Source organism: Dermacentor andersoni, chromosome 7 (genome assembly GCF_023375885.2).
Source record: "Dermacentor andersoni chromosome 7, qqDerAnde1_hic_scaffold, whole genome shotgun sequence".
NCBI classification, from domain to species: domain Eukaryota; kingdom Metazoa; phylum Arthropoda; class Arachnida; order Ixodida; family Ixodidae; genus Dermacentor; species Dermacentor andersoni.
Window position 1 is genome coordinate 122,793,309 of NC_092820.1, and position 25,368 is coordinate 122,818,676.

A 25,368-nucleotide genomic window follows, 5' to 3' on the forward strand; every position below is an offset into this window, starting at 1 on the left:
AAGGAACTAGGAGAGACTACCTTTTCTAGACCGAACGATATGCATTTCCTCTGTCGAAAGTCCTTAGACAAGCATCATCAAAGCGCAATACATAGAGGGCGCATTACGATGTGAAAAACTGGTCATTCAATGACACTCCCCTTAATAAGTGTTTTAGGTTTATTATTAATCGACGGATAAATACTTCTGAACAAAGACAAAGAAGTCTGCCCAAGTGATGCCACAGCCACTGACATTTCAGAAGGCCTACTGATTTTTGTCTGTTCTTTTGTAATTCAGTGATAAAGCTTCAGAATCTGTCATTCCTTTTTCTACCACTTCGCCTACCTTTTACCAAATTTACAACTTTTTTCAACAGATGACTGCCAAAGAGCGATCAACTTGTTCTGCAAACAAGCAAAAGGTGCCTTAATATTCACGTTTGAGATTAACGATAGTCAAAAAAATTCAGGTCCCTGGTGTCATCTGCGTTGCTTCTAAAACAATTCTGAAGATTCGAACGTAGTGTACTATAACAGTGAAGCTGTTTCAGGTTTACTGCGGGCCGTGTGTGTTTTCAAAACATTTAGCCTGCAAAAGTACTTTGGAGGTGAGTCTATATATTACTGCTTCTCATATAGCACAGCGTAGAACTAACAATTATCAATACATCCGTGTCGGCAAAAAGTTCGCGTGCCAAGGGTGTATAAGATCGGCTGTCCGCTATTTTTTATGCGAACACCCCTGGCACGCTTCGGCCTCCACGGCCCCAACCCACGGGCCGCCCTGCTTCCAGCTTTGATCCCCCTGTTGCCGCTTGGGTGCCCTGGAGATAATGCGCCGCATGCTTTAAAATAACCTCAGGTGCTCTCCTGAGGCCTCCGTTTACCGGTTACATGTGATCTCCTGGAGCAGTGCTTGTAAAACATCCAATCTATCATTGCGGCGAAAAAAGCAGCCCGCGCCTTATACAACAGCAGTCAGAAACTTGCCGTTTTTCCGACCTACACAGCGATTCAGTAAAGCAAGTGCCCCATGCCTCAACAGATCAGAAATTCACATTTGTCGTAGAATCCGTGTCCCGTCAACTTTTGTGGCCGACTGTACCTCGCGTTACGTGTTACACACACAGACACACATTGTCCCAGGTTTGTCGTCTGTCGTGTGCCAGCCTTCGCAGCGCAACCATACACAATGCAGTCATGTCATATACCAACTGGACCCGCCAAATCATTTTTGAAAGAAGGTACACTATAACGAACTGCGTTCGTCCTTTCTCCTTCTACCTCTGTGTATCGTCCCTTGCGCAGTTTAAGTTCACGAAATAATGTCGTACCAAGCAGCCTCCCAACACACACTCCTAGAAATGCTGCGCCGAGATAGAGATGCGGCTAAAACAAGCAGGACGGCAGAAGTAATGAATTAGTAAAGGCAAGGCGCAGAAGACCAGGACTCAAGAACACAAACGACATGACCGGCGCCACTCGAGACGGGCAAGCTGAGACGGCGATCGGGTTGACGCACAAAATAGCAGGATCGGTGAGAAAGCTTTGTTGAAAGAAAGGGCCCAATGTAGAAGGAATATGCTCAAGTAAAACTCTTGCTTGGGCTAGCTGGTTCATGCTTGAATTAGTAAATTAGTAATTCAAGCATCAACCAGCTAGCCCGAGGAAGAGCTTCACTTGAGAAGTGATGAGGAGGGCACAAACTTAGTACTTGCGTCCACGTCGTACGTGGACCCACGGTGCCAACCACAAGGTCGCACCCGGGCCCAGCCAAAGCGATGCACGAAAGTCCCCGTGAGAAAACGATACTTTGCGCTGCACATCTAACGGAGCTCTCCGGGAACCCAGCTCAAGGGTCGGGAACGCATACAAAAAATAAACAGCTCTGGGGTAAATAGGCCGATGAGCATGACTGATGAGAATGTCAGAAACTTATACTTACGTACCCCTTGTACGCGTACTCACGCTGCCAGCGATACGGCAACAGCAAGACGATGCACGAATGCCCACGTGAGAAAACGATACCATGCGCTGCGAAGCCGACCGAGCTCACTGACGCACGGCTCTCTGCTAGCCGCGCACACGCGCACGCACACACACAAACAGGCGGGCGCACGTACCAATAGACCGTTTTATGGACGAGGAGGAACGTAGCCTCAAACCAGCGCTCTGCGCCGCTCTCCTCCTCGCGCTGGTATGTGCGATTCCGCTTACTCCCAGCGGTAGCTTGGAAAGGCAGCGGTTTAATTGCCACCATTGCCATTGCCATTGTTTAATTGTCGGTTTAGTTGGAACACTGCAGTGCGATTCTAACGATTTGTGCCTGGGATTTTTGTTGATTTCAGATGACTCAAGGTCGGCGGGCTACCACTCTGCGGTATTAGGCAGCAAAAATAACTTTCGGAAGCAAGCGCGAAGTGCATCTCCAGCCGCGGCGACTTCATGGACACCGCTGCTGCGATAACAGAGACGCGTCCGCGCTGTATCGCCAGCATACACAGAAGGAACTCGATGCCATCGCGCGTATGTTCGCATGCTTTTGTGCCCATTGAGCGCTCGGCAACGAACTCGGAACCGGGCGCCCATGATCAAACTGGGATATGAAAGAAAGTTGCGTATTGGAGTCGGTCAACTATTGCGAATGGATGAACTATTTCTTCGTGCACGCACATTAAACTTGTTCTGTTCAAACGTGTTCTAAGATTATCATGCTTGGCAACCAATGTTCTGGCGGAAGTTGACCGAGGAAGTATTATGAAAACAGCACATGCCAACTAAGGAATGAAGCTGCGTTCTTTTCCATTCTGTAACCAAAGCCATGCCCACCGTGAGCCGGCCGACCCTTTAGTTCACATGGGCTCTCCCGTGCTTCCGAATCTCGCCGGCAAGCTGTCGACGCCGCTCATCGCGTGCTGTGCAGAAAATCAAGTCGCCGTTCCAAAGAGTAGTTGTTCGTTTTTCAACTTTCTCGAGTAGGCGATGTGCCCTTGCACGCACAAGCACCATTCGAAACTTAGAAGAGTGCGCATAGTCTTTCAACGCGTCGCGCGAGTCACTGCAGATTGATCGTGGCATAATCGCAGCTACTATATTCAGCTGATTTTCTCCATGTTAACAGCCCTTTCAGTCGATTTATTTTATAGTTCCTTATTTTGTAAACCTTGATGTCCAGGTGCCAGATAAACAATGTTTAGAAACTCCTACCGCGAAAATTTTAGGACCACGAAAGCTAGCAAAACGTGCTTCCTCGGAGCTTCGCAGTTACCTGGATTGGGATGTGCGCTGGTGCGGCCCACCGTATGACACATGGGGACACCTCTGATTGTTGTCGCCCGAGTGATACCCTAATAGAGTTCAAGGCTAGATATACAATAATAACACGTTACATGTAGTTAAGAACGGCCCAGCTGACGTGCAAGTTTTGCCAGCCAGTTGCGACAGCGGCGGCAACCTTTCTTGGAACGCCACCGTTACGCTCTAGTCTCGTCGCCGTTCTGACTGAACGCGGTCGGCGGACCAGCTATTGTTACTGAGCCGCCGCCACCTCCCTGGTCTGCCGCGAGCGGGGGAGTGCTCGCGGGAACGTAGTTCGAGGCTCCTTCCCACGCGCCGTCCAAGGCGCAAGACAATGGGCACCCGGCCGCGCTGCAGGGGTCAGCTCGGGGAATAAAAGGCACCTTTCCTGACACAAGCCCCGAGTTCTACGAAGTCCGTCTGACGTCGACTCCGGACCGTGAACCTCGCGCAAGGAAGTGTGTGCGTGAGTGTGTGTGTGTAAACCGTCCCGCAGAGAGGCGACTTGTTTACGATGACTGGGCGGCCGTTTCCGTCACCTGGGTATCGGGGGAGGACCGAGTGTTTATAAACTGCTGTTGTGCGGATGCTCAGTGCACTTTCTCAAGCAGTCATGTTGGACTGATGTACTTTCTCTCGCAGTCATGCTAGACTGATGTAGATACTGTGAATAAACCCATATTCCTCGTTCTCGATGAGAAGCAGTCCTTCCCTTCATCAACGTCCTCAGCGTGGATAAGTTGGACGACGGCATGGGCCAGCTACCTTCTAATTCATGCCGGACTCCAATCTTCAGAACGGGTTACAAGCGATGGGATTGAGCCCCCAATCATAACAGTATACGTTACGTATCGACTTGACTCGCCTCCTATTTCGATCGTGGGGAAAGCTGCCAGAGCGCCTCTAGGCCCGTCGTCGTCCGATATTCCGGATATATGGAAGCTAAGAGCTTAGTGACGACATGGTAAGATGTTTCCCAATCCAAACAACTTGTTGACACCTTTCGGGAAATCGCGAAAACTCGCCACTCGTCGTCAATAGCACGTTCGCCGTGCAACCTCCAGCGCGATCCCACATACCGACATGGCGCCGGACGATAGACGGCGCTGTGATCGTAAAATGGCGGCTCGCTCAATAAAACGGTCCACCGTGAAACGGTCTTTTACACCGTTACACCAAGTTCGCGAGCAGTTGCAAGAGTATGGCGAGAAATGGTGGGACTGTCGCCCCCCTATGCGCCAAAGCACGCCGCTCATTTATATCTTGAGATGATGAAGTGTAGAGTTTACTTGAGGAGAGACAAAGCGTGGTAGTCGCTGGCAAGGGTGAGGGTAGTGAGGGCGTACGCGACGAAGTTCAGGGCGCTGTCTACGGTTCACGCTGTGAGCAAGAGGACAGGAAAAAAAGGTAGATTCGACGCGATTACTCTAAACGTGCGGCAATGCTCGGGTGTACGAGGGCACCTGAACTGATGCCGTTGGGGGAACGGTGAACGGTTTGCTCGCATTTGCCCTATTCCCTAATTATCCAGTTCATATCATACGTACTTTGGCTTTTGCCTCGGCTGCCGCCGATAACGCCCGCGTCACTGATCATAACCAAAGAATAAACAATAAGTTGATATTACGAAACACGGGCCGAGGTATACAAGGACGGCGAGCAATTTTCGCTAGTTTCTGTCACAGTTAATTTCGCTGAACGTTGTATCATGCTATGCCTTAACTTGGCTGCGGCGGTTCCGCTGAGAACACGGGTTCGATTACCTGACGCGGTGGCTGCCTTCCGGTGAGGTTGGAGTGTGAAAAGCTACGTGTACCCAGCTTTGAGTGCACATTAAAGAAATAGAGACTGTCAACATTAACCCTGTGCCACTACAGCGGTGCTTTTGTAACCCGCGTTGTTGCTTCGAGAATTCAAACAGCGTCAGTCCTTTACCTTGAAGCTTAGGTGATGTGTCGTGCGCACGCCGGTGACTTTCTCGTGGACGTGCCTACGTTCGTACCGCTTTTGTTTGTTTGCAGTGCCCAAACCTTAACGAACAGGAAGTTCCTACTGCTATTCTGGTATAGTTATGCTGCAATTGCAAGAGAGGCGGTTGTCTCTTTTCCAATGACAGCAAGTGCTTTTGACTGGCGTTTGAGATCCAACTTCCCTAAATAGTGGTATAAGCAGTCATTTCATCCTAATCCTTGCATCATCGTCTATAGAGGCGCGACACATTCGAAACATTGCGCGGATCTGAAGCGCCAGAAGAGGTTGCCCTACGCCGTCCACAAACCTATATACTACGCTGAAACTGAACATTGCAATACAGTTTACTTTAAAAGAAACTAGTGCAGGCCCCTCTCACTGTGAGCCAATAGCGTTTAAAGGGACTAACAAGTGGCCAGAATGTGCTGCTGGAGGTCCGTGGAAATGAAATGACCAAAATTTATAGTGATAGAATCCTGCAGGCTGTTCACGATTTACGTAGGAATTATAATTCTAAAGTGGCAAAGAAAATCTCAGAAACCAGTAAGTGGCTAGACCTGGCGGTTAAACATTGCGACTTCAGATGTTGTCTATTAGATATTGTACGTAAGTGAACTGTTACTAAGTACAGCGTAATTATTGCTTAAAAGTGCAGTTGGTATAGTATTAGACACTCGCGCATTACTCAACGCTTCGGAAATCAAAATCGCGCGTGCGGTTGCGGCAGAACGCTGTGCTCCGCCACACGTGTAAAGGCGCCACTTCGTTTTCGATGCGATTGGTTTCGTTTCGACTGGTTAAATACAAATGCGATTGGACACGAAACCCCGAAAACACGTAGCTAATATTGCAGGAATATTTTAACAATTCAGAAAACAAGAATCGCAAGAACATTGACTTGATAAACAAGATCACACTATGCCACAGCTACGGCCACGCTTGTCATCTGCCTCCCACTGTTGCGCTCACCTGTCACCGTTTTTCAGCATGCTTCCAGTGAACGACTACAACCTCACTGCGGATAAAAAAATTCTCATTAATAAATGCTCCACGGCGTTTTCCCCGTCAGCACTTCACGATTAGGCACTCTGACCGGTAGGCACTCTGACCGGATTAGGCACTCTGACCGGCACTCTGACCATTGCACTAAAAAAAATGCGTACCATCAGAATTGGTTGTCAGTACCTCTAAGCAATGTGACGTGCATAAGCATTAAATGCGAAGCTTTTCTTTGGGAACATCGCCGGGTTTCGTGACCATGGCTGCGGCCCTAAAAGGCCAACCAATCACAGCGCAGCGCGCGTGCCGTTGGGTTCCTTGCACCACCAGCAGATGGCACTCGCCTCCACGCATCCCCAGCTGCATGGTAATGGGTAAGTAAACGCTCGTAGCGGATGGAATAGATTCGAATTGCGCTGTATGCAGATGTGCGCGTGCTGCCTCGGAAACCATGATGCGTTCAAGGGGTCCGTGGTACTCGCTCGTTGTCAGCAACTCCGCTTAGCAAAAGGTTCGGCATAATTTGGGTGCGCCTGGGCTTGTGTTTGTGTTCGTGTCTGTGCATTCGTGCGTGCGTGTGTGTACTCCTGTTTCGACTCTATGCATTCACATAAAGCTTCGCTATTTATAGATTCCAACTCGTTGGATTTCCAGCATTTAAAAAAAAGCTTCGAAGGGATGCTATAGAGAAAAAGGAAATACGTTTAACGTCGTATCCACCCAGAACAATCATCACTGGTTCGATGACGTGGTATGACGTCACGCATTTTCCTGCGTAAGGGCTGTTGATAACAAAAGTCCTACAATGTGGTGATGAGGCTTCGCTTATTACTTTGTGATACAATGCAATACCGGCTTCACAGAGGCACACACGAACTGCTTTAGAATGAGAGAGCGGAAGATTTCCTGAGGGGCATCAACCTCAAGGACGTGGCGCTCGTGTCACAATGCCGATAAGGAGGTACTACAGGAGGCCGGCGGAGGCGCCTTAAGCGGCGTTTGGTTTTTTCCATCTTATAGTCACGCTCGCAGCAATTCCAAATAACGCTCCTTGCACAAAACATATATTATTCAATGTTTTTCACTTAAAAAACATACAACGCGTTAAAAAATGAAAGTGCGCTCGCTAAACATAACAGTGCCAAGAGGGACGCTAGCCACCCTGGACTCACCTGCGTGCTTGTTTGCGGCGTGGCGAGTGGGCTCTGCGTTTTATGAGCCGAACTGGTCCAAGTGACAACTGAAAACGCAACATTTCGTGCACGGTGACCTGGGGAGCTTTCTTTTTATTTTGAGTACGGTGCCGGTGTCAGTCACGAGTGACCACACCGACCACTGCACGAGTAACGCGACAAAGGCTACGCTTTCATGAACCCGACACCACCGCGTTTATATCGACTCGCATTTGACGAGACTGGACAATGGCAGCACACAGCGTCGAGTCGAGACGCAAACGCGTTCGACCTGGGCTTCCGTTTCCCGCTGCCATATGCACGGGTCTTAGGTCTACGATGAGGTTGCACCGCACAGTGCCTTGTCTTGGCGTTGTTCTCATGTCATTGCCACTGCCGGTGGCTAAATGGCGACGTCGCAGTGGTCCCGCGGGAGTTTCGGCGCTGATGGTCCCGACGCGTTGGGTTTACATGCATGCTGCAAACGGTTTAGGCTGGGGCTGACTCGAAGCTTGTTCAGCCCAAGCGGCTAGCGTTTACATGAACTAGAGAAGCGTATTCCAGCCCGACAAGCCGATTCGACGTGCTTCGGTCGGGTTCATGTAAACACCCTGAAGGACGAGGTATACACGGGGCCCGCCACAGAATCTCTCGCTATCTTTCTACATGAAAGCTGCAGTCACGACGGGAGTAAACTCTCAGCCCCTTATTGCAAGAAACTAACATATTTTGTAAAATTACAGAAATATAATTAACAGGTAATCATGCTGAAATAAAAGAACAAGCTACACAAAAATAGAAGCATCTGTAACAAACAATCGGCTGTATTTCTGTATCTTTCACAAAACTTTTTCAAAAGTGCGCAGAAGAAATTTCCCAAAACAGGAGCTGCCAAATTATGCATAGGACCTAGCGCCTTACAAGCACAACATTTCATTTATTAGACAGACGTGCTCTGTCAAGCAAATCGATTAACTAAAGCTCTAGGATGCCGGAAAATTCATCACTGGTGATGGCATTTATTCGTCGTCGCATACATACCCGTGTGCTACACAGAAGCACATAAAACGAGTGATGTGGACTACAACTAAGTTTCACACGGGCTTTCACTGTGTGAAGCCTACAAACTGCAGCAGGTCTTATTAGCTGAAATGATGTTGAGCGTTCTGCGCTGGTTCTGCTTTGCTTCAACCGCCAGTTCAACGTCCGTACGCGTATAACTGTGCTCATTTGATTTAGCGGTGTTTTTCCAAATGCGAGTACATTTCCCACTTTCCAGCATACTGTCCTTCTTAAGCTTTCTTGAACACGCGCGATAGTCACGCTTAGAAGTTCGAAACTGAGCTTCCGGTGTCCGACCGACTTTTCCGTTACGCCAACGGCCATCGTGTTCAGGCTACTTTATCCTGCGCTTCACCTTCCCCTCAATGCGAAGAAAAAACTGGTTTTCTAGTCTAGTGCCCCTGGAACTCAAATTCACAACAGTGCGACAACGTGCAAGTGAGTACACTAACAATGCTGAGCACACTGTAAACCGATTTACACCCTTCATGGTGTTTTTGTCTACACCTCACACTATTACACTCTTATCTGCGTACAGGCGTCAATGATAGACCGATATGCACCCTTAAGGATCCCTAAGGCTATAAATTGGTATAGAGTACAGCCTTGGCGACTGGCGAATTTTTTCTTTCGAGAAGCTTGCCCCGCAGTTGGGTCCGGCTGATGGCCTCTGTTCACGTATTTCTGATTCCACAACAGGCAATACTGTAGCTGAAGAAAACAACGTTGAGCGCGTCACAGATTTGTCGTCAAGATGGTGGTGCCCGTTGTCAGAGGCCACTGCCGTCGCTGTAAATGAAATCACAACCGCAGGAATCGCCTAAAACGTTTCTTGTTTATTCAACTATTTGCTATCGAAACACAACGGTCCCTGAGGCGATGGCAGCAAATATTTAGTGCCAGGTATGAATGCACAGAAAGAAAAAAAGCACTGAGTGCGACAAGTCAAAAGAGGCGGCAGGCCTCACAGGACGTCATTTCTTGAAGGCTTAAGCGGTGGAAATACAAGTACACAAGCAATCACACTCGCGGTGTCACACCTTGACATCGCTTGAGTTACAGTTGTAATATAAAGCAATAACTGCACTTACAGCATAGTGAGAGAAGCGACATACAGAGTAGAGTGATACATTCCAACCAAAACTTGAGTCCCACAATGTGAAAAGGTTGATCTTTTACAATACACGATTAATGTTTAGAGCACACGACTAGATCGTATTCACAAGAACTGGTGGTTGTGTCACGTAAGAGGACGGCTTATGACATCCCAGCTGCCTCTATGTCTCTGAATATGAACCCCTAATATTCATTAAGCTTTAAATAGGGTCGGTAAGCTAGTTTTAGCGAGTTGTTTCTTACTGCCGAAACAGAATGCTTCTGTTTCAAAGAAATTGATGAAGCGGCTCTAAAGAACAGTAGTGGTGTCGATGCCGTTTAACGTTTACGTACAGTGAGCGTCACACATCAAACCGCAATAATTTAACAGTAATCCTCGAACTTTCTTAGAAAGAAACAACCACAAAATGTCCATAGTGTACACACTTGAGCTACCTGGTTAATTTTCAACATTGTAATAGTGCAACATGCGGGTCTAGACAAGGTGGACGACTGTGAAAGGCGCAGTTTGACATTCTTTGTGTGCTCGGGCCCGTGGCTTCGCTTTTGAAAGGACTGTTTGAGGTTAACAAAAATGAGAGGTTTGAGACCATCTTTGCTGCCTATCTTACAGAGCAGTGGCCGACGTCAGATTTTGCGCGATAACTCCCAATATGAACGTTAATGAACTCTTAAGCACTCATTACGTTTTCTAGTTAATGTCATTGGAAGACATGTTGTAAGTGGTGAATTGAAATCGGAAGCCATTCAAATAATAACTTTTCGTTTTCGGAACTATGAAATATTTATGTTTAGTATATTCCCGCACGCCAGATTGTTTCAGCAAGAAAAACTCTTACTCGCAACCACATTGCATTTTGTGACAAATTTAGAGTGCCTACATTACAAAGCTTGTGCGATATGCACAGTTTCTACTGAAAACTAATAGCTCCAGTCACGGCACTTATTCCGAATTCTGCGAAGACAGCATGCCCCCTGCAGTTGTTGCAAAATCTTATTAATGTTTATATTCGCCCTTTATTATCATGCAAGTTCACGCATCCACCATTGCCATGAAATATTGTTAGCAAAGACCACCCTGCATAAGCTACTTCCAATAACCTCACACAGTCATCGCAGAAAAACATCAATAGGCACTTTACGTTTTCAAAAAAAAAACAAATCTTTTACTTGAACTATTGACGTACAGACAAACCTGCTTGACAGAATGGAGAATACATTCATGATTGTACACGAGTACAATATAAAAGGCTCTCGCTCCATGAATATTCCGGCACAGAAGGAGAGACGAAAGTCAAATACAGCACACATCTCGACGAACTCGATCTTTAAATTGGATTTTGACAAGAAATGCAACGCTGTGAGGTCTAGGCAAGCGTGCGTATGAAAAGATTTTTACGAACAATGACATGAGAGTAAGGTTTGGCTACACTTCTTTCTCTTGAAACTTTTGCGAGATGCACGAATGGTGTTTCTAAACAACCGTTGTCTCTATTTGCGTGAAACCTGCTGCAGTATTATAGAAGAGTAAATACCCAGTGACAGTTGGGAGAAGACTTTTCTGTGGGAATATACCGAATAAATTTGCTTTAACTTAGGCATCAAATTTGCAGACTTCCGTCTGACAAAACAAACACACAAACAAATGCATTTTTATAAACTGGCACGGATCAGTACGCGACGAACGAATGCTTAGTCACGTTGCTACCATTTCTCCACACTCTTATGCAAGCATTACCTTAAAAATAAAGAAAACTGCGCTTTCTACAGATACCGTTTCGCAGAACGCATATAAACAAAGTAGTTATTCAACGTAAATTGATGAACGTATGACAATCAAGATGTCCTTACAGAAGCAGTGGAAAACCTTGATGTCTATTTCTGCTGCTCAATTGAAAACTTCTGCATATGGTACTTCACTGTTACTTACACATTAATTCAGTGACTCAAAAATATAGGCCTTCGCTGGCAACAATTTAGCTCGTTTCAATGCAACACATTTTATTCAAACAGGTACAGTGATTGCTAGACAAGATGTCTTCTGAATTAACATAAGTTGTAGATGGGAAATCAGTCGGATTGGAGTGCGCTAAAAGCACTTTCAAAAGCCATACAAGACAGATTCGTCGCCGTAATATCAGACGAAACTGTCATTGTCACACATAAAGTGGAAGCCTCCACTAGCTTAGGCTATTGGCCCAACAGTTTTGTGAAGTACTATTTTCATTGAAATCAACCAATCACAAAATTGCGTGGCCGCCTCTCTCGACATACCCATTCTGGCAGATCAGTGCGCCCTCTGGGGAACAGGTTGCACAAAATGGCGAGCGCGTCTTCTTTTTCCATCATACCTCGCGCGTCGTCGGAGTTGATCAACTCCACGAATTCCATCGGTGACAGCGCCAAGAACCTCAGCTTCGGCAGCAAGGCGGCAATGGTCGTCTTGAATTCCATGGCACCCGCCTTGAAACATGATCGCGCCCATCGTAGCACCGCTTTGATTACAAAAATTTCCTCTGCAACTCGCACCTGCAGCAGAGTGACAGTTTATTAGAGTTACACAATGTTATACGCAAATATTTCGTTGTAATTTATGTTGCGCGAGATATTGGCTTAGGATTGCAAGTGGCTGCTAGACTGTCCCTCAACTTAGCTTTAAGCTTCGACCAAAAGTAGAACAGGCCAGTATAATTTGAATAAAAACGTCCCTGCAATCATCTAGCAATATTAGTACAAAAATCTGCTAAATATTTTCAGTATAGTTCATGATTGCGGTCTGTATACCACAATCAAATCCCAAAGCATATCCCATCGTAACATTTTTGGTAGAGGCACCAGATAAAACAACGACGCCCATGGAGAAGGACGACACACCGACCAAGGAGGCGCAATCTGAGCTTTGCTGAAGTGGCCGAATTGCCGGTGAAGAAGCAGAGACGGCTTCCAACGGCGACAGCTCTCCACTTCTCAGCGTCCCGTGGCAGCCTTAAATCGAGCCGCAAACATTCGCCAGAAAAGCCGGGGACGAGGTGGACGGATGACTCCGCTCTACCAACGAGCAAGTCGGTTCAACGGCTGGAACGCTACCGGCCAGCTGAATAACGGTGCCTTCTTACTTAAGTTAACCGCGTTTTCGTGGCATGAAAACCACAAAGACACTTAAGTAGGAGAAGTTCGTAAACGAAATCAAGAAGTGCTCCGGGGATCTTGCGGTAGCAAAGTGTACCGAAGAAACATTCATGCTGCGAGTTCCAGGCGCAACCTGCACGGCATACGTCGAAGTACATAAGCTTAATGCCCTTGTACCTTCGACGAGTGAAGAAGGCAAGGTTGGTTATCTTTTAAAAGGGATCGTCAATGACGGGTACCAGAGTCCACATAACGTAAAACTATTCAAATCTGTTTTTGCTGCTATCTACTGACCTGCTATTTGCGTAACGGACGACACAAGCTTGGGGCAGTGACCCGCATCGTTATTTTAACCACCCAATTTCTCCTCGTATGTAGGTCATAATAAATCTACTCGGAAGAGTGGGTGCGATGTGGAAAACATGATTTTTGGGCGCTGAAAAGAAACACAAATGAGAAACACATGCAGGCTCAAAGCGCTCATACACAAAACTCTGGCGCTGTTTGTATGCGTGTTTCCTTTATTGCGTGTGTCCTTTTAACACCCTAAAATCATCCTTTTCCAAATCGTACATGGGTCACTTTTGTTTGCTTTCAAAACGAATAGCATTGCCTACTGTTCCGGCTCGTGGTAGCGTTTAGGCCAGGAATCTACCCGGCACAGGGATGAGTACGTCCGGTAGTAGGAATGAAGGAAAATGGGGGTATCTTACATTGGCTCCAAATACGGAAGCCTACTCTATGTAGGAGCACATTCAATGTCTGACTCGCATCAGGATACGTCCGCACCTTTCAATTGCACCTAAAGTTTCCGCTTTTAAAATAGTTGTCTTCCCTAGGAGACTACACTAGGGAATCTCATGACTGTATCTAGGCCAATCATAATCGCCGAACCGCTCGCAAAATCCCTCTCACTAAATCACATCGTTTCGCCGGACTCCACCTCGTATGTTGCACCATCACCCCCGCAGAAGTCATAATCGCCTAGGAATCTGGGAAATCGACGTCGACGCGGTTCCCACGGTAGCCGTCGACGTTGGCCCCCTTTCCTTAATTAATTCAGCGTCTCAGGGTCAGGTTCACGTACGGGGGTCTTCGCGCTAGTTATCGCTTCTACTAAGGGGGCCGGTGGTTGTCACCTTGATGTGAGCGCCTTCGTTTGCGCGCTACAGTCTATGTCGGCCCTCGTCACCGTCTGGGCGCGCGCTGAAGGGCGGCCTGAAGGAAAACGTCCAACGAATTTGCCAGAGTTATCCAATAGCTTGAGCCATGGGCTTGAGCCAATATGTTGGCGCTCATGCTTGAATACAGTCGTGGTCATTGCATCGTCGACATTACAGCTTTGTCATCCGAGTCCGTGTCATGTCATCGAGGTCACGCCATCATCTTGATACAGTTCTCAATCATTCGTTGTCATGCCATCATCGTGAAGCCATCGCGGTCATTCCATCGTCGTTACACCAGCTTCGACATTCGGCTCTTGTAGGCTGTCGTTGTCAAGCACTCTTCCTCATCCCATTGCTCATACCAGTCATGACATCTGTCACGTTTGACCGGATCGGGTAAGCGACCGTCGGAATGCCGCCGGCAGGACTGCTGCGACTACTCATTTTGTGAAAACAACGCGCCGAGTCAACAGGACATCGACGACCATGGCTGCGGCGGTGACTCGTTTTGTAAGGAGGACAATGCGCCGCGTCCAGAAAGGAATGGCGCCAAGATGGCTAGACGCAGTCGGCGGAGCAAGTAGTGTTAGTATTTACGCCGACACCGTCACGGTCTATTTGGAGCAGGGGAGCTCCTGGTAGATATTTTGCGGTGCTGTCTCATGCAGCTTAGAAGTCGTCAGTCAATGGACAGACGCGGCGGCCACTGACTGCAGGGTCACTTCTGGGATAAAGAGGCGCCTGCTCGGGTCAAGACCTCTGTCTGCGAAAACCCACTCAACTCGGCGTGGTCAGTGAAACCTGTGCGGAAGAGTGTGTAAACCCTCCCCCTCAAAGGCGGGTCGGCTACGATGACTTTGAACGCTCCGAATTGGTTGACTGTTGAACGGCCTTTTTCTCTCACTTAGGGACCTAGGGAGGATAGTGTTTATAAGCAGCCGTGGCGCGGCTGCTGAGAGTGCATTCTTGTTCAGTCATGCTAGACTGATGAACTGTAACGTTCTCATGTAGATACTGTAAAGAAATACCATACTGCTCGTTCTCGATGAGAACATGTCCCCCCTTTCAACAACGTCTTCAGCGTGGATAAGTTGGATGACCGGCATGGGCCAGCTACCATCTATTTCATGCCCGACCCCAACCATTACAACTGCCTGACAGCGGTGAGACTGACTTTGTGACGTGGTGCTGTGTCTGCGGCGAGTGCTTGTTTCTTGTTTTGACTCTCTAGGCTTCATTTTCTGGTTGTTCTGTTTAGAACAGCAGGGAAGATAGATTGTTGATTGTTAGCTAGGTTGTATTTTCCAAGGTAGGTTTAGCGGGCAGGACCAAGGCAGTAAAGCAGCAATAATGAAGTTAAGGACACTGCTGAGAGACGAATTGGCGATTGTTGGTGAGGAACTGGGCCTAGAGGTACACAAGGAAATGCTAAAATGGGAATTATTGAAGCTGATTTCTGAAGAGCCCAGTGAGGAGGACATTGAAATTGGATTATAACTTCTTAGGAAAAGAGAGAAACCGGAGAGACAGAGAGAGAGAGAGAAACGGGACAGAAAGAGAGAAGAACGGAACAGAGAGGAGCGCGAGTTGAGAAAAATGCAACTTGAGCTTGAAAGAAAACGTTTGGAGTTGCCTCAAGCAAGTGAAGGGGCTCTGGGACGATCAAGTGAGGCAAAAGCGTACAGAATGGACAAGACTGTTAAAGCCATTTGATGTCGGGAACGACATAGGCTTGTTCCTAGGAAATTTTGAAAGATTTTGCGAGAAGGTGAACTTCGGCCTGAGTACATGGCCACAGCGGTTGTTGTCTATGTTGCCGTGTGAGGCTGCGGAAGTAATCGCCAGACTCAGTGCGCAGGATGCAGATGATTATGAGAAAGTTAAGGCTAGCCTTTTGAAAAAAGTACCGCGTTTCAGCCGAAGCTTTTCGGCGGAGGTTTAGTAGCACAGGCAAGATAGCGAGGGATATCCGGAGTTTGCATATAGCTTATAGGCCAACCTAGTCGAGTGGTTGAAAAGTGCGGAAGCGTACGAGAGCAGAGACGTGATTATTGACTGCATGTGTTTAGAGCAGTTTAACAGAAGCATCCCACAATCTTTGAAGCGCTGGGTGCAAGACAGAGGAAATGTAAACACTGTGGAAACTGCGGCTGAATTAGCCGAAGAGTACGCAACGCGTAGAAAGCTGAACGCCGAGGACGGAAATCGGGACGGCCGAAATCGACCACGGAAACCATTTCCGTTGAAGAAGGGTTAACAGACTAGACGACCGGAGCCTGTAGAGGTGGAGGAAAAGCCCTCAGAAACGCGAGAGGAGAAATCAATCGGGGAAACCGTAGAAAAAGAGCAGAAAAGAAAATTGGAATCTTTTAGACCAATCCGCTGTGATAAGTGCCACAAACTGCGACATATTGCTGTAAACTGTGGGAAGACTAGCGTAGTTTTCTCCTACGTGGTTGAAAAAGACTAGAATATTGAACTTCTAATTCTAAGCCCACGACCTGCAAGTTAATGGCAAAGCATGCCGGTTGCTGCGAGACAGTGCAGCCACGACGGACATTGTCCATCCGTCTTACGTGACGGTAGATGACTTAACTGGAGAAGTAGCATGGATTAAACATGTTGTAGAAGAACACACCGTGTGTCTGCCCATGGCTAAAGTCAAAATCAGTGGACCGTTGGGGCAGCTGGTGACCGAGGCTGCAGTTTCCAAATTTTTGTCGCTGCAGTACCCTTATATTTTTGCGACTCGGTCGGATAAGTTACTGCGTGACAAAAGGCTTAAACTGGGAGAGGGCGTAGTACAGGCGTTGACGCGAGGCCAAGCTCGTAAAATCGCGTCGCTTTCAGCTGAACATACAAACGCTGCTCCAGCGGAAGTAGCAACAGAGGTAAGTTCAGTAACCGAATCCGAGCTAGGCTCGAGGTACGCAAAAACGGTTGGGACAGAAAGTCACTGGCAGCCGAGCAAAAGAAGGATGGCAGCTTAGCTAAACTACATCACAGAGCTAAAGAAGGTATTGCTAGGCGCAACGTAACAACACAAAAGAGAGGAAGATTGTTGTATCGGCACTACAGATACCGAAAGGGCAGGACTCTAGATCAGTTAGCCGTACCTACTAAGTACAGGGAGGACCTCTTGAGTGTGTCATGGAAATGGGTGGTCTGGCCACCTAGGCATAACAAATCAAAGGAAAGCTTGAGGTTGAGGTTTATTTTCTTTCAAAGATGAAAGAGGGAACTGTGACAAAAGGCGGTAAAGCCTGACAAGGTCACAGTTTCCCAAAACAGTCGATACAGCGGTGAGCAAGACAGAAATAAATATTAATATAGTATGATAGTGAACAAAATACATTGCATCAAACGACAGTATTACCGCGAGAAATGTTTTTTTTATACGAAGACAGTGCACCATAAATCAAAGGCAGTGTATAAACATGGCATGAGGTCGCTAAAGAAAACACACACACAAACAACTTGACACGAGAAGAAGAGATGCTACGCTAAGCAAAAAAACTGAGATTATATTGAGTCAGTGCTTGTTAGTAACTTTTTGATGTCTTCTCTAAATTTGTTCTTTGGGAGATCAAACATGACACTTAAAGATGGGTTATTGAGAACGACTGGAATCTGGTAATCGAGCTCTTGTTTGCTGTAATTTGTCCTCGTTTTAGGGACCAAGTTTCTGTGTTGCCGAAGGGGGTATTTAGTAGGAGGGCGGTTAGGAGCAATTGAATACAAACGATTAAGATCGATGAACTGTAACAGGCGAAATATATAAACATGGTTTGCTTTAAGTAAACTATGCTTATGATAGAGTGGTAAAGTTGGTAGGTTTACCGGCCTACCATGGTGACCCTCAATAGCCTGCAATGCCTTCTTTTGCAAGAGAAATAACTTCTGAAAATTACTTATTGTTGTAGTGCCCCAGACCAGTGCACAATAGGACTATTTGGAAAAAAATTGGCGCGTAGTGTATGGACACCTTTAGGGAAACGGGCAAGACATCGCTGATCCGGTAAAGACAACCAACAGTTTTACTAAGGTCCGTAAGAAGTTTTGAAATATTTGTGTTCCAGGATAAATGTTCATTAAACCAGACACCAAGAAACTTCCGAGTTGTTACCTGTTGCAGTTTTGTGTTGGCGTATATTAGGTTAAGTGTGTAATGAACAGAGGCCAGGTCGGAAAATTATGTACCTGGTTTTTGACAAGTTTAAGCTAAACTTATTCGCCTCCATCCAAGCGTATAATTTTACCAAATAAGCGTTCACAATTGTTTCTAATTCCGGCAGAGTACGTGGTGTGAAAAAAATATTTATATCGTCAGCGTACATAACCAAATCTGGAGAATCAGGTATGTTACAGATGTCGTTTATGTACAATAAAAACAAAAGTGGACCTAATATTCCCTGCGGAACCCCTTGGGTAATGCGCAAGCGGTTCGAATCAAAATTATTCCATTTAACGTATTGTATTCTGTTATTTAGGTAACTTTTCAGCAGTTTTAGAGCTATTCCGCGTATCCCGTAACTGTTCAGTTTACTCAAAAGAAATTCATGCTGTACGCAGTAAAAAACTTTACGGAGGTATAAGAACAGACCGAGAGTGTATGCTCTGGTTCCAATGTTGTCAATGATATTTTCTTTAACTGCGAGTAAGGCATGCTCAGATTATTTGTTTTCCAAAAGCCATACTGACATGGGTTAATAATGTTACTAACGCGAAAGAACTTTTCTAATCTACTATTAATGGCTCCTTCAAACACATTCGATAACACAGATAACACGGAGATGGGACGATAGTTCGTGATTTCATTTCTATTTCCTCCTTTATATATAAGACAAGCACGAGCAATCTTCAGTTCATCTGGGAACGCACCCCTTGTGAACATCAGATTTATAACATACGCTAGAACCTCGCATAATAATGCAGACATATACTTCAATGGTATCGCTTTGATGTCAGCATGGCCTGCTGAGATATTGTTTTTTTTTTATTTTCCCAATGTAGGTAGCTACTTCTTGTGGGATCACAGGCAGCAACGAAATAGAGTTAGGTAAAGTGGTAACGAAGTTGCACACGGGAGCATTAGAGAGAGCTTGATCTAATGTAGGCTTGTCAGCTTCAGTGAAGAAGTGGTTTATGGTGTTAGCTAATTGAGTTCCGCTAGCTTGCGAATTAGATGCAGCGATTTCATAGTGGTCCCTGCACTTGTGTTTGTTTAATAGTTAGTTTATCCCACTTCAAACTTTCTTGCGGTCGTTATAAATTCTGGAGAACCGTTTCGTATAGTAAGCTGTTTTTGCAGACTTGGTCTTTATTTTGTTTATTCCTAAATTTTTTGAACTCTCTAAAAAGGCCTGCATCGCGAGTACGTACAAAGTCATGGTACATTTTATTTTTATTACGTATCCTATTATATAACACGTTATCAACCCACGACTTTCTAGATTTTCGGAAGTTGTGTTTTACCTCGATTGCAGGAAACGCAGCATTATAAAATTTGATGAACTTGGCAAGAAAAGGAATATACGCCGCGTTGACTTCAGATATGCTGTACACGTTCTCCGAACACATATTCTCTGAATAAGAGTCATAAATTTGGCGAAATTTTCATCGGAAATGACCCTAGTTACCCTCGAGAGATTTTTGGATACTGACTTAATGCGTTTCACAAGAAGAAAACAAAAATCGGGATGTGGTCACTGATTTCAGAAGATAACAGGCCAGACTCCGTGTCTGGAGACACCATATTTGTGACACAAACATACAGCAGGGAAGCTGTAGCAATGCTAATTCTAGTAGGCATGTTTATAGTATTTAAACAACCATAAGATGCTATTAGGCTAATAAATTCGCGCGTACTGTGATCATCGTGCATGAGATTAATATATCATCCATTATTGCAAAAGGCAACCGGGAATTGGCGAGGTTCAAGGGTAGGCTTTCGAGAACCTTGAAAAAAGGTAGTTTGTTCCCTGCTGGCGGTCTGTATATAACAGCTACAATGACACTGGACAGTGATACAGCTAAACACTCAACATTGGAATCTGTTGCAGAAATTTCGTCTAACACAAACAGCGGATAACAACTCTTTACATGCACGGCAAGACCACCACCTCTCATACTCGAACGAAGGAGGCCATGATACTGGTAATTTTTGAATGGAAGATGATCAACATGTGTTGTAAGCCATGTTTCGGTAAACAAAAGCACATCAAACGGTCGGTTTATTGACCCAAGCATATCTAGACCGTTGCGTTTGTTCTTCATACTGCGGAAATACTTCATACTTCATGCTGCTTATGGAATACTACTGGCCTGGCTGTTTAAAAGTCGTAGAAAATTTTGTAAGATCCTGTAAGAACCAGGAGAAACCTGGAAAGCTAAGCTAAAGATTATGCCCTTAATTTCAGAACCTTTCAGACTACTTCTGATAGACACGGTAGGGCCTCTACCAAAGAAAAAATCGGGTTACCGGTTCTTGTTTGCCATGTTGTGTCCGGCTACAAAGTTTCCAGAAGCAATCTCTCTGAAAGAGCTCAGCTCCACCGATGTAGTCGACGCGCTTTTGACAGTATTCGCACGAGTTGGGTTTGCAGCCGAAATTCAGGCAGATCAAGGGTCAGTATTCATCAGCGCACTGACTTCTACATTCTTACAAAAGCGCGGGGTAAAGTTGATACACAGTTCCGTCTATTACCTTCAGTCAAATAGTGTGGAGAGGTGGCATTCCGTACTTAAGCGAGTTTTCCGGGCATTCTGTTACGAGCGCAAGGAGGACTGAGAGAGAGAGAGAGAGAGAGAGAGAGAGAGAGTAAAACATCTTTATTAATAATATTTGAATGGCGAGAGCAGTGTGGGAGGAACCCTCAGTCCAGGGTCCCTAAGATGATTCCGGCGATTGAGAGAATTGTCTTCGGCCACTTTGTTTGCATTGCGAACGGTTCCTCATGCGGCTACAGGGTTCTCGCCAGCAGAGCTAGTGCATGGGAGGACACTCCGTTCTCCACTGAGAATGTTACGAGAGATGTGGAAGGAAAGAGGAGAGAGTCCAACAGTGGTAGAATACGTGATAAATCTGCAGGAACGGCTAAGCGCAACCCAAGAACTAGTCGAAATTTGCAAGAACTGCAAATCTGCAAGAATTGAAATCTGCAAGAACTGCAATTTGATGAAGCCGTACGTAGAGCGGAGCGGAGTTGTTAACTGGACCATCAAAGAGAAGGATGACACTAGTACCAAGTTTATTGAGTATACGGCAACCTGCAACTTTGAAATCAGCCTGGAAGAAGTGGTAAAACATCCGGTAAGCTCGCACGCTCTTAGACCCGAGCAGCTAGATGAGCTTAAAGGGATATTAGGGGAATATCACGATAGATTCAGCGATCGGCCAGGTAGAACCGAACTAATAACGCATGAAATAGAGCTGACATCAACCGAACCCGTAAGATCAAAGCCTTACAGGGTGTCTCCATGACAGAAAGAAATTATGGAGGCAGAGATACAGCGCATGCTGTTGAGAGTTATTGGGACCACTGAAAGTGACTACACGTCACCGCTAATACTTGTAGAAACCCCCAATAAGGACCTTTGTCCGTGTGTTGACTACAGGAAGTTAATTGCCATCACTAGGGATCAGCTGTACCCGATACCCAACAATGAGGAACGAATCGAAAGGGTTAACGCGACTAAATGCATTTCAACTATAGATCTCGTGGAGGTATTAATGTCTGCACGATGGGATCGAAATACTGCTGCTCGGAGTCGCGCTCGCCAAAGGAGAGCCACCTTTCTAATTTTGCTGCCCGCTCACCGGATCTCCTAAAACCTCTAAACTTCGTAAAGTTGCGCCACGCTTTGACGAATGCCACCTCCTCTTCGCGCGCCGTGGCCGACACCGCGTCGCTATTGGCCCAATGGCATCACGTGGGCACTCGCGCAGGCTTCGTTTGTTTACAGTTGCGCTTCAGCGCCATTTTTTCTTGGGAAACGTCTACGGAGTGGCGAGGAGCGCATGATGGCGCCGTTGCTCTTCTCTGTTGTTTTGATTTGCGAAAGCCTTGAAGTAAGTTTTGTGGCAAGTGCGACGTCGGTTCACGGCATTTTCTATGATCATGACCTACTGTTCCTTCGAATGCGGGAATAGTTTTAGCAAAGACAAGAAGCTCTTCTCGATACCGTCCGGTAAGCGCGACGGGCAATGACATGGCTTAACCAAATCGGGAGGGAGAACTTCTGACCAACACCCTCCACACGACAATGCGAGGCAAGTTGGGAGTGTCTCCTAGTATAGTATGTGTCGGGCTTTTGTAAAACGTTGCGGGCCATAACGTAGTAGACATTGCACAGTTCACTGAGCATGTCGTCATTTGTCTGCACGCTTTACCGCGATTCCTACGCGACGTGTGCTTTGTTTGTATAAGCAATACGTGGTCGTGTTAGTGGCATTTGGTGCGCTTAGGCGTTTTGTACTATAACTGGCTTAACTTCTCGGGCGCGCCTGGCTGCGTGCAATAGGGTGATTACAAATCTTTTAAGATTCAGCACAGTTTATTTTGTCAAAATTTCAGGCTCGATCATGAAATCTCTTAGGAAAGCAACTCTCTGCCTTTTGTGGTTACGTGCTGGCCTTCTTTAGATAGAATAGCTGTTCATCTTTGGCGGTCGCTCGGTGGATTTGCGACACAAAGGCACCGATGAAAAGCGTGCGCGTTCTCTCGAAACCGAGTTACGCAGCGCGTTCGTCGCCGAGCGACTGCATCATGGGTCAGTGAGACGTACGTGCTAATTGGTGTGATTTTTGAAGTGTGCAAAGGTTAAGATGCGGCGGGAGAGCACACGTAAAGAAAACGTGCGGTCGCCCGCTCGTTCCCTGGCTGGTTTAGTCGTCGTTCGCGCTCGTTTGTTTAGTTTGCACGCTCGTTCGTTCCACTATCAGTTCCTACGGCCGCTATGTCTCTAAGAAGCACCTGGTGTGACATGTGACTGGAAAAGCAAACCTGTCATTCATCTATGCTGAAGATAAACTATGAACTTGCAACTCGAATGCTGTTTCATATCAGTTAGACCTCTATTGAAAATCATTTCACTTACCGCAATTCTGGCCGGCAATTCTATGCGCGGTCATCGCTATATAAAGTCATATCTCGCAAATGTTTCTTCGGAGCGGGCGCAGCAGGACTCAATGCAAGCACCTTAGTGCAACTCGGTTCGCGACAAGTACGCCACTTAGCGAACGGACGAGCTAATGCTCGATGAAATGTTATTCGTGATAAGTCACTCACCTGAAAAAATTTACTTAAGCCCACAATGCTCTTGTTTGAGGCTGAGTGAAGCGCTGTTATCGCGTTCCCGCTTCGCGAAAAAACGCTAAAGAAACTGATATTATTTTCTATTTACGCAAAGTCCAGACTCGATGATCGGCGGCGGTATTTATGTCTGTGTTGAGGCACGAGAACCATAACGCCACCAGCGCCCACTTCTGAGCCTTTGCGCGTGCCTAGAAGATTGGCAAGCACGCACGTTGGAGGCACTGTACCTAGCAATACTCTTTCGAACCTTCATAGCAGCAATCGTTCGTGCGCTCTGTCAGCCTTTGTACGTCATAGCTGATACGCGCCGCCAATTGACACGGTAGGGACGGCGCGAATTATATAGGCTACCGAGAGCTTGCTGGAGGTCAGTATGTTGGCATTCGAACGTAAACTTGTTATTTACAAACATTCGCAACAAGGTCTTGCGACATACGCTTCACAAGTATTGCGTACCGAACTGGAGCGCACATAATACATTAGGAGTCATTGCATAGCCGTTAGCGCTCATTCAGATATTCTGTCTTTTTAATTGTTATCAAAACAGAAAAAAAGGCTGCCGTCACTGAATTTCTATACCCGTCAGATAGAAATTATACGCTGTACACGAAGTCACTTGGAGCTGGAAGGCGAATGCGAAGGCTTAAAGGCGTGGATGCACATACCGCCTTGCCTATGCGTGCATTCACTGTGCGGCGCCACGGTCGAAGAGGCAGCGTGAGAGAGAGGAGAAACGAGGAGGAGCGAAGGCGGAGGAGGAGAGTGTCGCTACTTCACGAAGTTTAGCGGGCTTTCGCATCTCCGCCGTTCTCCCTCCCCTGCGCCGCCAAGAACACGCCTCCCCCTTCCTGTTGGAGTAGCGCAGTCATGTGACTCCGCGTGGTTACGATTTTTGTTTTTTGCTCAAAATCCTTCTCATGCTAAGCAAACTTGGCATGAAATTCTTGTCATGCGATTAGCGGTTACCTTGTCCAGAACAAGATGCACGATCTCCAGCCGGCTATTGAAGAACGCGTCGGAACGCAGCACTCCTTCGCCATATTTAGTGAGCACAGCCTGCGCCACATTGTCAAGCGATCCGTAGCCGCTCGCGAAGGCACAGTCGAGCAAGAGACAAGCTTCTTTGCCGTCGACGTGCTAGTGAAGGTAGGCCAGGCACGCACTTGCCAGCTCTTCGAAGAGATATTTCTCCGCTGCAGCATGTGTGTGCAAGGCTTCGAAACAATTTTGGATCCTGGCCTGTCCCGCGTACACGTACCTGCGAAACAAAAGCCGAGTGGCAAATTAGCTGTCACAGATGAGCTTTTCAGGAAACATACAATGGCAATACAATGTAGCTATGTAATAGGACCGGCGAATAAAAGAGCCTGGTCCTTAATATGCATCGAAAAATTAAGACAACGCACGCTTACAACGCAATCCCAGCAAAGAGACAGCATGAGGCGGACATTGAAGGCAAACTGAAGTTGCAAACGAGTGTCGAACATGCGGCGCCTTATTTTCTATGTAACGCAATGTCCAGAAAGCGACTAATACGTAAGCAGCACGGTCGCCGGATTGAGAGCGGATTGTACTTTAGAGAATAAAATTTATCTGAAGCAGTTTAATAGCTAAAAAAATAAGTGTATCCCGCCGAGATATGGAGATTAATATAACCGCAGTATATCAGTTACAGTATACTGGTATTGATGTAGCAAAATTCTGATTCATGCACAACATACAGTATGCTTTCTAACAAGCTGGAGTGAGCTTTAGATATATGGTTCAGCAAGCGTTCTAGCGACAAACTTTTCTCTTTAGCGACCAGCGACAATCCTTACCAACTTGGCAGAACCATTGGCGACATTTTAGCGACTTTGAAGTTAAAAATAAACAAAAATTCCAGGCGACCCTAGCGTTTGACTTAATAGACAATTTTATGGCGTCCGGTATTCCGGCAAGCGCGGGCGGTTAGCCGGTTGAGCGGAGACGTAAACGTGAGCGGGCAGATTGGTGGCGCCAGCTGGTGGTGCAAAGCTCAACCACACAAACACAAAGCCGATTACTACATTCTGCTTAGCCGCTGGTGTAAGTTTTATTGACAGGGTACATGGGGGAAACCAATTACAAGCTCTACACGTCGCTTGAAGATATGGAATAAAACGAGGGTTAATTTTTT

General features: G+C 46.5%; 1 protein-coding gene across 1 annotated transcript in view; it reads right to left on the bottom strand.

The window, feature by feature from the left end:
- Nucleotides 1-9,298: 9,298 nt before the first annotated feature.
- LOC129385635 (BTB/POZ domain-containing protein 3-like) overlaps nt 9,299-25,368 on the bottom strand; it is a 34,731-nt gene continuing 18,661 nt past the window's right edge. The window contains exons 4-5 of the mRNA XM_072289314.1: nt 24,177-24,468; nt 9,299-12,127 (exon numbers count right to left, since the gene is read on the bottom strand). Of these exons, the coding sequence (XP_072145415.1) occupies nt 24,348-24,468 (121 nt within the window). The 3' untranslated portion in view covers nt 9,299-12,127; nt 24,177-24,347. The remainder of the gene's footprint in view (nt 12,128-24,176; nt 24,469-25,368) is intronic.